General features: G+C 36.7%; 1 protein-coding gene across 4 annotated transcripts in view; it reads left to right on the top strand.

Annotated features, from left to right (window-relative positions):
- FMN1 (formin 1) overlaps window positions 1-14754 on the top strand; it is a 171928-nt gene that overhangs the window by 59609 nt on the left and 97565 nt on the right. For all 4 annotated transcript variants that reach the window (XM_053980206.1, XM_053980207.1, XM_053980205.1 and 1 more), the window contains exon 5: window positions 12491-12552. In XM_053980206.1, the coding sequence (XP_053836181.1) occupies window positions 12491-12552 (62 nt within the window). The remainder of the gene's footprint in view (window positions 1-12490; window positions 12553-14754) is intronic.

Genomic DNA, 14754 nt, shown 5'->3' with positions numbered 1-14754 from the left:
AAGGATGCTTAAATGCAGTTATGCTTTATAAAAACCAGTCCAAGACTGAACAATTTAGATTTTGAAAGTTGCTCATGTGTATTTTTATTGAAAGAAAAGCCTGAAAATTTGCTGTTGTTTTATGACTGTAGCCTGAGAAAGCCTGGAAGGTCACATCAATACATCTGTAAAAATAAATAAAAAGTAATTGAAAAGGTGTAGCTGTGGTGAGTACGTTCCCTTCTGACACCTGGTGGTTAAAGATGAGAACTACATGGGGAAATAGAGGAGGAAACAAATGCTGTAGTACAGGGGAATATTGAACATGGGACCAAGGGTTACCACGCAGGGAGAAAGCATTAAGAAACCCTCACTATTCTGAAATTTAATGAATCAGTACAATTATAAACTAATTATTTTCTTTATACTACAGGGTGTGGTACATCTCAGGAAAGGTAGATTGCACTCAAGTTTTCTAGCTTTTGTGCTTTAATTACCTTTAAATTGTGTTAACATTATTTTGCATGTTTCCACACACCAAGATTAATATGTATGGCTTTTTACAAAAATGAGTGTACTGACCAGAAGTGGCTATATAGGCCGTTTACTTCAAAGCTTCTTCTTTCTACATGTTTCTGAAGTTTTGAGATTATGGCAGAGAAGTTTCCTAAATTGCTGTGTAAAGTTTGAGGAGTAACCCATCTACTTAAAATGTGAGTTATGGAGGTTTCTGTGGGAAAGGTTTTCATGTAAGATTTTTTTTAAAGTTATTTAAGTAAGTAAGTTGTTATATTACCAAAGAAGAAAAGGTGATTCTTGCATAGCACAGTTGTGAACACAATAGAATAATACTGAATAATTGAATCTGTGTATTTGCTTTTTGCAAGAGTTTTAAAGAATGTAAATTTCTCTTCAAAACATTGTGACCCACCCTATCCAGTATTTCTGGGGTTGTAGGTTGAATTTTCAGGTCACCAGATTGACCAGTGAATGCTTGCATCTTTTCTTTTAGAAATGTTGGTGAAGAGTGCAGCATGCTCAGTATTATGAAATTTTCGTGAGCATGTATTGAGTATATTTGTAAACATTGTTGTTGCTTTGTGTTCAGAAAAGTTCTGTGTGATGATAAAACTGAACATACATTAGACATTTTGATTATGTAGGCTGTCCAAAACATCCAAATTTTTTTCATGTTCAGTTTTCTCTGCATTAGGAAAAGCACACATGCTTTAGTGTGTATTTTCTTTGCAAAACAGTGAAGCATGCCTCATACTTTACTAATCATGAGGCATATTTTTTGGTTTTGTGTTTTATTTCTGCCACCTGGTGGTGTATTTTGTCTGTCACATATGTCAGCAATATCAGTCACTGCTATTGCACAGTCTAAAACTTCCTTTTTTAAATGCATGTTTTGGAAATGAAAAGCAAAGTGAGGAATTCTTTAGTGTTCCCAACCCAAACTTCTATCTTCTAATAAGATTGTATGGAATTGATCTCTCAGAAATGTCTAAGCTTTCTGATCTGCTTCGGTCTCCTTCCCTTTCCACACAACATGAAAATCCAATCATGAGTAAGCATGATTGTTATTTCTGATTGTAAGTCTTGAGGAATGAATAAAATCAGCATGTGATATTCTGTGCATATATCAAGCTGGGAGCTTTATAGAAATATTTCTAAGTGTATTTGGTTTGTGTGGCCTGTTTTTGGTAGTGGAGGGTACTACAGAGGTGGCTTTGTTTTCATAGTGTGTTTTCATAGCATGTGGCCCATGGTTAACCAAGGAACATCCATGGGATATTTTTACATGGTAGAAATTTATTTAAGTACTTGCTATTTGATTTTGGTTTTATTTGATAGGCAGTGTTAGTGTTTAGCAACACTTCAGAAATTTGGCAGTTCACAAGCAATTCATAATTTTTTACAAGACTAAATAATATAAGGGGGAGCTGAAAATACTGACTCAGTTATATATTTTTAGTAATGAATGAAAAGCAGGGGGTTTGCAAGACTCCCTGCTAGAATACGTAGCTAATGAATGTAAAATACAAGTTCTCTGAGTGAAGCGTAAATACAATCTTACTTATGCTTTTGTCTCTAGCTCACCTAAATCTTTACATGGAGGGACCACCAGGTGGGTGGAACGGTGTAATGTTGTCTGTCTGTGTCTAGTCTTTGGTCTCTTTTGTTACCATAAAGGTAGTATTCAACTTTCCTTGATGGAATAGAAGCGGTTAAGGCTGAATCTGCTATATCTACCACTGTTAATAACTAAAACTTTGGTAATACTACAGAAGTTCTCTAATAGATCAGGAACTGTTTTCAGAATTCTATCTTGTGGTACTTCAGTTTCATTGGTTGCCATCCCACTAAAATGAGTGGAATTTAGTTTAATTTCTTCTTAATCTCACATTAGACATGTTTTAATTTGGCAGTGGATTTTTTCCTAAAGTCTTTGGAACACAGACAGTAGTGAAAATTAACATGATCATAGATCTTAACATTAGAGTTAGGGAAAACTGTTTGGACATACAGTGATCCTTATTCAGAGCAAGAGCACATGTAAGGCTGACAAAGATATACAGTAAAATCCCATTGACAACCGTGTAAGGGCTAATTAAATACTAACTGATAATGTCATTAGTAATCATAGAATCACAGAATATTAAGGGATTGGAATGGACCTTAAAGATCATCTAGTACCAACACCCCTGCCATGGGATGTTGTCTGTTTTTTTGCTCAGTTTTATACCCACCAAGAGCTGGACACGCAGAGCGTTGGCTGTTTTTGGATTTTAAGTGAAGCTTAAGAAAGACATTTTGAACAAATGCTCGTGACTCAGAAGCTCCTTTTAAGCAGCGCTTTTGAATTATCAAGCTATAGAATCATAGAATAGTTTGGATTTGAAGGGGCCTTAAAGGTCATCTAGTTCCAGCTCCCCTGTCATGGCCAGGGACACTTCTCACCAAACCAGGTAGTTCAATGTCTCATTCAAACTGGCCTTGAACACTGCCAGTGATGGATGGGCAGTTATTGTCAAAATGTGTAATAACTAAATGAAACTGAGTTGGAACTCATTTTAAAAGAAGAGTTTCTGATAGTATTCCTCTTTTTTCTACAATAATTTACCACTTCTGCAATTGTTTGCTGAAGTAACTGACAATACTGAATAAGGCATGTTTCAAAGTATTTATGTGTATGTTTATTCATTAGCTAATTTCCTGTTGTCATGCTTTTCACAGAATTACAAAATAGCAATCTGCTGACTTAAAACTTTGTAAGGATTAAGATTTGTTTGGGTTTTTTTTTTGCTTGATCCTTTTTTGTAATTGAGTTAGGAATACTAGATGTTGGTGAGGATTCAGTGTGATTATCTTATAAGATTTAAAAACAAAGCTTATGACCAGGATAAAGTCTTCTTACATTATGTCAGTGAAGAACTACTCCTTAATTCTACCATGAAACACCATTTAGATGATGATGTGAGTAGACATCATATTAGAAGAAATAAATCCAAAGTACTTTGAAGTCCTCCTGATCCCTTTGAAGTTCCATAATGACGATCCAATCATGTTTGTCCCAGCTGCATGGATACTTCATAGGAAATAAGACAGTGTTAAGACAATTTTGCATTAACTAAAGCAGCTTGTATTGGAACTTGTTAGAATTTCCCTGCACATGGCATTAGTGATCTTAGGTTAGGAAAGTTATGTTGTCTGTATAGACTGCCATTAAGTGGACTTCTGGGCAGTCTGGTCTGAGACACTTTTCTCCCTCACAATTCAATTGCAAGCATTTCCTATTTCCCTCATGTCCTAGTTTCACCCAGGATCCTAATGTTATTTGGTACCACCTTACATCATTGTTAGGGGTGGGGAGAAAGGGACTCTGGCTTCTGGTCATAAAAGCATGGCAGGAGAGGGGAAACCATGCTCCATTGTTCGTTGTCTCAGGTCCAGGGTGAACATTTTTGCATGTGAATCACCCTCTGTCTTGTATACTTTGTTATTAATATTGTTGCCATTACTGTTCATTTTCTTATCTCATTGCTGTTTCCAGTAAACTGTTCATACCTCAGCCTGTAATCTTAATTTTTGACATCTCCAGTTCTCAACTCCATCCTGCTTCAGCGGGAAGTGAGAGGGAAAGGAGGAAGAAGAGAGCAGTGTGTCATTTGGAGGAGTCTTGGTGAGGGGCACCAAACTGGGGAGTACCATTCCTAGATCTCACTCAAAGTGGGCTGTCATGGTTTGACACTGGCGCAATGCCAGCGCCCCCATGAAAATGCATCTTCCCCAAATAAATGCTGTGAGATGTTATCAGGAACAGAGCAGAGCAGGCCCAAGCTTAATAACAAAGGGAAAAAAAACTTTATTAAACTACTACTAATACAGAAAACACATGAACTAAATCCAGGATGAAGACCTTTTAAAACACCCCTCCTCCTCCCAATTCCTAAAACACCCACCATGAAACATCACCCGGGATTCCTGATCAAATTACCACCCTTCAGATAATCAATACTCAAGCTGTCAAGGGAGAGAGAAGTCTCTCTTGCACCACAGACCCCCCAGGAAACACAGGTGCCACCTCCTGTGTTTCCCTGTCACACATGGCAACCGCCCGGAGAAAATCTGCCAGTGTGACACTCTCCTTTCCATGTCACAGTGCTCTCACCACCGTGCATGGACAGACTGCTCATAGGGCTCCTTTAAGGATGCTTTGCCATGGACCCAAAGATACAACAGTTCAGCTTCTCATCTTGGGACTACAGTCCCCCCCCCCTCCATTTTCCCCTGGGGCCAAGGGTCCAAGAACAGAAATCATCTTCTTCCCGAAGACAGAGGGCATCACCATTCCCTCCTCAGCTTTCTTCTGTTCTTGCCATTCTTGTGCTGTTAGAAGCTGAAGCAGGTCTCCTTGGGTGACCACTGCATCCCCCTAAAATGCAGTCTCTATTGCAGGAGATTTTGGTTCAGTCCGTGGCTAACAAGAAAAGTCCAGCCATAAGCTACTTCATCATCTCCTCCCACCTAAATATTTCTTCTTCTAACATCTCAGGTCCCGGACTGTCTCTCTTCCACTACAAATCAAGGAGGAGTAATATTTTACAAAGCCCTCATTTCCTGGAAAGGGTTAAAAGTTCAGACTCCCTGGACGGCTGATATCTCGGTCCAGCGTTCCATCTCCCACGCTGGGCATCACCCCCCCCTTCTCCTTCTCCTCTGCCGGCAAATTTCCAGGTGCCGCCACACTGTCACTTTCCCTCTGTGGGGGGGGGGGCGACGACAAAGGCATCTCCGCTTCTCTCCACCCTTCCGTCCAGGAGCTGTCTCGGTTCCAGACCCTCAGCCCCTCAGCCTACCTGGACAAGGCCGCGTGGCTTCCCCTCCCCCACCCAGCCCATGGCTGGGCAGGGGAGCGTGTGCACTCTCTGACGACCGGAACCAAAGAGACAGCTCCCCTGGGAGTTCTTGCTTCTAACCCCCTGTGTTCTCAGAGGCGTGTCCATACTTTCAGTGGTCACTCCAGGTGCCAATATCCAAACCTGACCACTGATTGGTTTGACCCAACTTCCTGAAAAAAAAATTCACTTCCATGTCAAACCACGACATGGGCTCTTCCTCACAGGACTGTGGTGGTGGTGCAGAGTTTTGTAGCAACTGTTAGGTACTTAAAATTAGAGGCCACTTGTGTTATTTCCTGCCTGCTGGGAAACCAGGCAAGTGGGCAAATTGTATTTGCCTGTCCCATAAAAATCTCATGTTTTTCCTTTCATCCTAATGAAACAAATAAGTAAACAACATCTTATTCTTGTTTGTGGAACAGAAAAAGAAAATCCTACCACTCATCCCTTCCTATGTAACTTCTTGAACACAGTTAACAATGCTGATCATACAGATCATACAGATACGTGGTTCACATTTTGAAGATCATCTGAATTTGTAACTAAAAGGATTAGAGGTGTACTTATTTGGGAATTTATTGTGTTTTAAAGAAATCAGCTGAAACTAAGCCGTCCATTCAGTATCCTTAGCATTTCAGTATTGTAACTCATCTTTCCCTGTAGAAACCATAGTCCTAAATGGCCTCACAGAAATTATGAGTATGTTGACTGGAGACTATGTTTATCCTAAAAGGTCAGGAAAAATATTAAAGCTGAGCAGTTGGGGCAATAAATGTTGATGGACTTGTTCATATTCAGATATTAAAAGCCTATGAATAATAGAATATTTTGCTGGTTTAGATACTTGGTTTATATGGTTGTTAAGGGTAGATTCAAGCAGTCCTGTGTTATACATTTTATTTGCAAGATTAGCTTTCAGGGCCAAAATTTTAGAAAATGTACTGCTTTAAGAATTAGCCCAATATATTGAAAATCTCTTCTTTTGTTTCAAGTTATTTTGTATTTAAATTTAAAACCCATGAAGAACAATAACTATTAAAGAGATTGTGTGCTTTGTATAATTTAATTGGGATAAGCAGCTTTTCTGTATTGCATTATTTTTTTCCCTATATGTAAGTTTTGGTATCTGTCAACTTCCTGGGTTCCAGGTCTTTTTAATTTAAAAATTTTTATACAAGAGAGCATGAATATAACTTTGTGGTGTCATACCTATATACCCCTAATGTTCTTTGTGTATTTGTACAGTTTTCACTCTAGTAGATGTTGATGTCTAAAAGGGTAAAGGCATTTGTCCACTGTTTCACAATGTGTGATACTCTGTTGTTTCACACAGTAGATATTTGTGATTCTATAACAAATTCCATGTCTGATTCTGTACACCACTTTAAGCTCTTTGTTCACATCGTGTCCATCTTCCTTATTCAACCATTTTGAACTGTTTGGGGTTGCTGCTTCAGTTTTTCCATTGTGCTTCAACAAAAATTCTTTTATCTGTTCGCATACTACGTTTGATGAAATTACAGGACACAGAGTTACTTCCTCCTTGCTCTTGATCGTTAGTTAAAACACAATTTTATTTCCTTCTTGCAGCCCATTACTTGGTTAATTCCAGGCTTTAACTGGACTATTTGAAATGTTGTAGTACCTAATGATAAAGAAAATAATGTATTTTCCTGATGGACTGATATCATTTTAGTCAATGTTATCTTTATATGATCCATGTTTATAAGATACTTTAAAATCATGAATCAGACCGATAGCAAACATGACAGGGAAGGAAGGTTATCCTGTTTGTACTGGTTCTGTCTTTGCAATGTTCAATGCTAAAGTAATTTTTTTTTAAATTAGATAAAATACTAATTAGCATTACTTCTTCCTGCAGTTGCACGTAGGCAGAACCAAATATAGCATGACTGGAAGTTATGATACCTTCTAATATTGACTGTGTCAATGGGTGGCAGAACAGGATCATGACAATTATGTAGTTCATCACTTCAAAAACTGTGGTTTTTTTTTTCCCAAGCACCTTATAAGAACATACAGTTGAATAAGGAAATGTGAAATATATGTTACTATCAAAAACCATTTAGCAAGCTAAATTTTCATTAGGATAAGAGTAAGGCAAAAAACTGTTTTAAAATAAAAGTTTATGTTAAAAACTAATAAGATAACAAGTTCATACCTAGAATAAAACAATAGCATTGAACTGGAAAAGTAAGACTTAAGAATTTGCAGCTGATACAAAGTTAGTAGAAGTAGGGAAGACCTGAACACAAATTTAGCATTCTCTCATCAGAATGTTATCTGCTCGCTGTGAAAAACATGAGAATAAATGGAAATATAAGTTTCACAGTAAGTAGATTTTTTTTTTTTGCAAAGAATAATTAATTTTTTTTCCAACAACGACATAGAAAAAGGAAATTTTGCACATTCATGTCATTGTATATCTTTAGTCTTCACTGAGGTCTCTATACAGATTCCTGTGTACTTTGCCAACTTTCAGATTACTTTCAAAAAATGTTGTAGTGAAACATTTTACAATGACATTGGTAATATGTTGCTCGCTATCAGCAAATGTAACAAGTATTTGTTTATTTATTATAAGGCTTCTTAATCAATTTCTGCTCTATATCACTATCTTAGAAAAAATGTACAAAAGTTTGTTTTAGCTTCAGTGGGTTATAATTATGGATTGCAGGTAGCATCAGGTTGCAAAAGTAAAGAATATGTCCAAGTGGGCAACAGCTTACAGGATCTGTTACATTTTTCTTGGGATGGCATACTCTCAAAACAAAGGAAAAAGTAGTAAATGAGAAGGAGTAAATGAAAATTGAGACTACAAGCTGTTTGGAGTGGAATCTGTGCAATGTGATTGTTTACTTTTTTGCTTGAATGCCCACTCCTGTAAAGGAGTGACTTTTAAAATTATTTTTTCAGTAACAAAATCCTAATTTGCATGTGGTAATTTTTTAGGATAGGTGCACTTAGCACTTGCAATCTGATTTTTATCTGCTTTGTCTCAAAAGTCCTTAAGAGTAATATCTGCTTAAGGAGAAGCTAAATTTATGCCCTACAGCCACTGTCTTCTTGCAGGCAGATTGGAGACTAGGCAAGTACAACAGGATATTTGTACAATCAGCCTTCTGTTATGTGTCATAATAAAAGAATTTAAAGCTTCAGCAAATTGACATTGAGGTGTTTGAGCGTGTCCAGGGCAGCAAAGCTGATGAGGGATCTGGAATGTAAGTCCTATGAGAAGCAGCCAGTGGAACTGGGGTTGTTTAGTCTGGGGAAAAGAAAGCTCAGGGGAGACGTTATTGCTCATTACCTGAAAGAAGGAAGTGGCCAGGGGTTGGTTTCTTCTCCCAGTCAACTAGTGATAGAATAAGGTGAAATGGCCTCAAGTTGCACCAGGGAAGGTTCAGTTTGGGTATCAGGAAAGAGTGGTTAAGCACTGAAACAGGCCACCATCCCTGGAAATATTCAAAAAAATAAGAATATCACTTCTTGATATGGTTTAATGGTCATGGAGATACTTGCTCAAAGGTTGGACTTGATTTTGGAGGTCTTTTCCAACCTTAATGATTCTTTGATTTTATGAAAATGCAACTGCCCTGACATTGCACAAACTAGGTAAAGAGTCACCTTATGACACAAGGATCAGCTTGGACTTAAATGTATGGTGTAAAAATGAGAGAGCCAGGTGGTGCATGGTATCAGGATCAGTGTGAGCACACACTGAAACACAGAAAGGTCTGGCTAAACATGAGGAAATGATTTCTCACTGTGGAGGTGACTGAGAAACTAGCACAGATTGCCTAGAGAGGATGAGAAGGATGAAGATTCATGGAAGAATTCAAAAGCTGTTTGGACGTGGTCCTGGGCAACCAGCTCTGGGAGAGGTGGGGTTGCAGATCAGATGGCCTCCAGAGGTCCCTTCCAGCCTCAGCCATTCTGTGGTTTGTGTCGCAGTTGCAGCCTTGTATCCTGGCTGGCTCTGAGACCTGCCCTCAGGTGTTCATGTGACTTTACTGACAGGGCTGAAGGAGTTACAGTGGTTATGTGAGAACCAGGCTGGCTACAGAGCCGTATCAGATTTCTTCAGCTCTGGCGTGATTAATTTTTAACCTAGACAAATCACTCAGTGATGCATTGGTATTTCTGGATTTCATGTGTAGGCTATGTGAATTATTTTTAGAGATAAATGGAATTTAGGAATTCAGTAGTTTATAAAGCCTGGCTTATATTTTGTTCCCTGTATAGTTCCTTCTGTTAAAATGTCATTACTGTTTACTTTGCTGTTTTGATTTTTACCACTCTAAGTAGCATCCCAACACCACTACATAATTAAAGTTTATTATTCTGTTGCCAGTATGTTAAGGAACTGATTTTTGGAATTACATGAATGAAATTATTTTCTCTAGTCAAATTCTTCGGCATTTTAATGATTCTGATTGCCATCTCAGGCATATACAGGTTATTTTCTTAAAATGTTAACTATCTGTGTACAACTGTACTAAATTTTGGTGACCTCACAAAACATAGAAAAGGAATGGATATGAGTTACTTTATATTGTGCAAGACAATATAATTGCGAGTGATTTTCATTATAATATCTTGTACAGAAAAATAAACATTTGCTTGAGAACTAAAGGACTTTGCTGGGTGTCAGCTTCTGTCCAATAGATAGTTTCTTCTAGTTAAAAATAATAAAATTAGAAGCTTATGCTGTTGCACGTCAGTTTATATTATAGTAGATAATCTATTAAATCTGTTACAGTATATCAGTTTATGATGCAGTGGCAGTGTTTTAAGAAATTAGTTTTCATTATTAATTCTTATAGCTTAGTACTTTCTAAGTGTATTTTTAAGGAATACATAAATGGTAAAAGAATTGCTACTCTCTGTCTTACTTCTTCTTTAGAACAAATCTTAAAAAAACAATCTCTAGAACTTGTTTCAGAGCTTTCAGCTAGAAGCAATGAAAAACACGTGCCAACAATGACATATTCTTAATTGTTAATTTTTTTTTTTTAATTCTTGTGCTGTGTTAGATGTCATTCATAGGGGTTCTTCCATCATTCTCTAATTGCACAAACATTTGTGCCAAGATAAAAAAATAAGCAACAGAGGGTTGGGAATGGATAGACGTGGTGAAAAACCTGCTTCTGGTGCAGGTCTATGTCATCATAGGTGAATTATGACTCTCTTACCCAAATCTCAAAGAATTTTAATCATTGGGCAATCCCGCATAGAAAGTAGATAGTTTGTTAAGATAGATCTGTATCCTTCTGTTAGCCAAACTGAGAACTGATTGTTAGAAGCATTTTCAAAGCCTGTTATTTGCTTCAGTTATCATGTGACCTTAAAGAGCTAACCTTTAAGTTAGGACATCCATAATGTTCATGCCCTGCAAACTGAGTGCTTAAGGCAGCTGAAGTGCCAGAAGGTCACAACTTTTTCTGGGGACCTGAGGCAACTGTTTTAAGTCGTGTTTAAGTGAATGGATATGCAGAGCCTGTATCCAGAGGGAATATCAACTAGTCAAAGGAATTAAAAGCAGAAAATATAAAAGTTTGTAAATCTAACTACTTAAGATTCCAGCAGGGCAGTCAGGCAATTTTCTTACGCCTGCAAGCTCTAAATAGAGACCTGTTAGAGGGCAAGGAGAAGTTTAGATAGATACTATAGCTAGCTGGAACCAAGGTTTTTATTTTATTTTATCCCTTTTCCTTTTGATTTTATGTATCAATTCAGCTGCTTGATTATAACTTCACCTGTGTTTGGAAAAAATAGCTTTACATTAAAAGCTTGCATGTCATGTAGAATTCAGGGTGATGATAAAGTTACCTTTTCTTTCCTCTTTCCTTCATGTGCTCTGAAGAGAAAAAGGAAAAAAAAAATAAAGAGCAGCTAAGCACTGGAATATTTTATTGATCTGGTACTTTGGTCCATACTTTGATACTTTAATGCTATTTTGTTAGTTCTTCTGTTGAATGGATCATGGAGACTCCTTAGTCTTAGAGACTATTGACCAGTAAAATTTAAATTCTTTGGGCTATTTTCAAACCTTGTTTAAATTAGGATTTAGTTGAGGAGGCAGAAGCCAAGCCAGGAAACTGGAAACATATTTTTGGATAAATTTTGATTTGAAAGCAGATGGAAGTGGGACTTTGATCATTTAACAACAAACTCCAGTTGCTTGTTTAGGAGGGCTGTAGCTTCTGGGCCAGTGTCTTACAAAAGACTCTCTTAAGGTCTCTTAAAGCCTTACACCAGTGTTTTGAAGGGGTTTCTGTTTCTTCATCTGGCCAAATGCAGTCATGGTACAGATTAAGGGGAGCAGTAGTATTAGTGGTCCTAGAGGTATATTTGGTACTTCTATGCCATCACTAACCCTGCGTGATCAATGCCTGGCCTTGTCATTTTTTCACTGCTGAAATTTCTCTGGCTTTCAGTTTTATGCTTCCAGCCTTTGGATTTTGCGATATTCTTGCTAAATGGCAGAGCTATCCTCTATCTCATTCACAGTATTCTGTACTTAAACTCTGTAATCAGTCTTTGTATGATAGAATTAAGAGAAATAATTCTTTGTATCTTGCTGTTTGGTACTTTCTGAGGTCTTAATTTGTATTTGTGATTGCTATTTTATCCAGTTTGACTGTATGTAGTGATTGTATGTTTGTCCATTTAAATCACTGTATTTGATGCATGTTGTTTTAGAATTCAGGTGAGGGTGTGTGTATGCATGCATGTCATAATATCCTATCAGTTCCACATTTACCTGTAAAATTAAGCAAAACTGTAGTTTCCTTTTGTTATTTCAGTCTGTCATATCTTTTCCCCCATTTTCCCTTCTCAGCATGGAAGACCTCTGCTTTATCCTCTTCTCTCAGAAACACCATAGAAAATCTGGTCATGTGTTCTTAGAAGAAAATGCTAATTACTGTGATGAGATTTTCTTTTCCATCACCACTGCAAAAGGTCATTTATTTGAGAGCCTACACCTGCATTCTGGACCCAGTGGTGTTGTATGAAATATTCTATGCTGAAGATGGCACATTGTTTTCTGACTCTAAAGGAATGTACTTTTTTTATTTCTACAGAGTACCAAGCTGCCATTCTGCATTTAAAGAGGGAACACAAAGAAGAAATTGAAACATTAAAGGTATAGTTTTGTAATTATTTATTTCCCTGTCTAGTGCATTTTACAGATTTAAGTGGTGCAAGCATACACTTTCTATCAAATGTTAAGAATTTAATTCTTTCTTTCTAGAAGTTGTTTTCAGTTGACTGCCAGCTCAGCTAAAATTAATTTGGTTAAAATTTATACCTGCACTCATAAATGGTGTCCAAAAGCAGTTTTATTTGTTTCCTCTTTGTAGTTCTCCTTATTGTTCTTCCGTTAAATTCTTCCCGCTAACACAGCAGTGCAGTATTTTTGCATTGGCACTGGTGTTTACTTACTTACTCTTTCTCAGTGAAAGTAGAAACTGCTTCTGTAATTTTAACAGGAAAATAAGCATGTGTGAGACTTTCTGAAGTTTAGTATTGAGCACTCTGTATTGATGTCTCCTCTTTTAAAGTGTAAACTTGACCAACTAGTTATCAAAATAAGAAATAACACAGTTTAGTATTAGAACTCACTTTTCCTTGGCCGTGGTAAGTAAAGTGAAATATTACAATAAAGTGTTTCTATCATAAAAGCAGAAACTTAAATGGCAGTATAACTGAATTTGGTGATCACCTCTGGTTAAAATTAACAGCATCTTCCTTTTCTCACCAGTTATGATATATTCTTAAGTATAGCTGTTCTGTGTTCTAATACAGGTTCATATGCTAAACCGTTAGTATACAGGTCATCAATTACAAAACATTCAGAATTTCCTTTGTCATCATTAAAGCAAATAGAATGGAAAATAAACAGATTTACTAACTCAGGAATTCTGGTTATGTAATAACATTGATAACTGTGTCATGAGGCAGATCACATTGTGATAAATTAATTTTTACAAAATACTGAATAATACAGTTTAAAGACATGGAATGATTTCTGTTCTATACTGTTAAGTGCTTTGCTTTCCCTGCTGTTGCCACTAGATGTCAGCTGAGTCTTTCAGAAAAAGTTCCCAAAAACGTGTGCACATTTCATACTTCTTTCTAAACTGAGTGTGGTGCCATCCTGCCCACTGTTTGTGTATCTGTTTTAGTTTTAGGTCAGAAATTATCTTGCACATCATGAAATTAAAATTGAAGTTGCTCAATCGATAATTCATAGCTGTCAACACCTACATAGTGTTTGTCCAGCAGAACCAAATCTTGAGAATCTAATAACCAGCTAAGTAGATGACAACAACATCAATCAAAATAATGTAAATGGACTCCTGACTTCTGAAAGAAAGGAATTTACTTGTAGGCAATATTCTGTCTGCAGTGCTTAATATTTAACCCAACACATAGCTGCACAAGGGTGCGCTGTACTTTTTTTCCCTTAAGTTAAATTGATAAAATTAGCAAAAATTTTAGAACAAAGCTATCGAATATCCCTTCATCTTTAGTTACATGGGAGTTTAAGGCTGCTTGTTGAAGATGGAAGTCCTTAGCTGTCCTGTAAGCCTGTACCCTATGCATGGGTGTTTTTCTCTGACACAGGTTGTTAGGCTTCCACCAGCTCGCTAGATCTTTTTTATATTTCCAAACTGAGAATATTAGTATCTTCAGGTATTTATATTACATAATAGTATTACATAATGCATGTCATATAGTGTAAGAAATATTAATAGGTATTTGATAAAAAATTAACTATAGGTAGCTTATAAATTATTCAGTAAATATCATATAATAAAATTATGTTTTTACATCTCTTAAAATATCTCATGGCAAATTTTAGAAAGAAATACCTGTATAGTTGCATCTATCACATTTATTAACATATTACTGAAAGTTAAGAAATAGTGAATGGTAATGCAGTTGGTATAAAGCTGCCTGTGACATTACGAAAGAGCAAGCTGGCCTCATTTAGGGAAGAATGTATCATGAGGTGTTCATAGTGACCTTTCTGGCCTCCATGGTAATGTTTGCGTTTTTGCTTTTTTTGTGAAGGTTCCAGGAGCTGAAATGTAGAAGTGGGTAGAAAGTAATTTCCTTTTCACAGAAGAACTTCCTTAACTTTGAAAACTATTTCATATCATAAATTGAGGTTAAAGACCAGTGCCTCAAAGTGCCCCAGAAAACACTGAAAAATGTGGAAGCGAAAGGAAAAATCATAGCACCAGTCAAAATTATCTGATAATTTAAAGATAATTTATTTTTATTTTGTAGTGAGACCACAAAGTCATAAAAGCATTTAAGGTTTTATTAAGTAATAAAG

The sequence above is a fragment of the Vidua macroura genome, chromosome 6 (assembly GCF_024509145.1).
Source record: "Vidua macroura isolate BioBank_ID:100142 chromosome 6, ASM2450914v1, whole genome shotgun sequence".
NCBI lineage: Eukaryota > Metazoa > Chordata > Aves > Passeriformes > Viduidae > Vidua > Vidua macroura.
The sequence above is the reverse complement of the archived record's forward strand: the minus strand, read 5'-3'. Positions and strand labels throughout refer to the sequence as shown.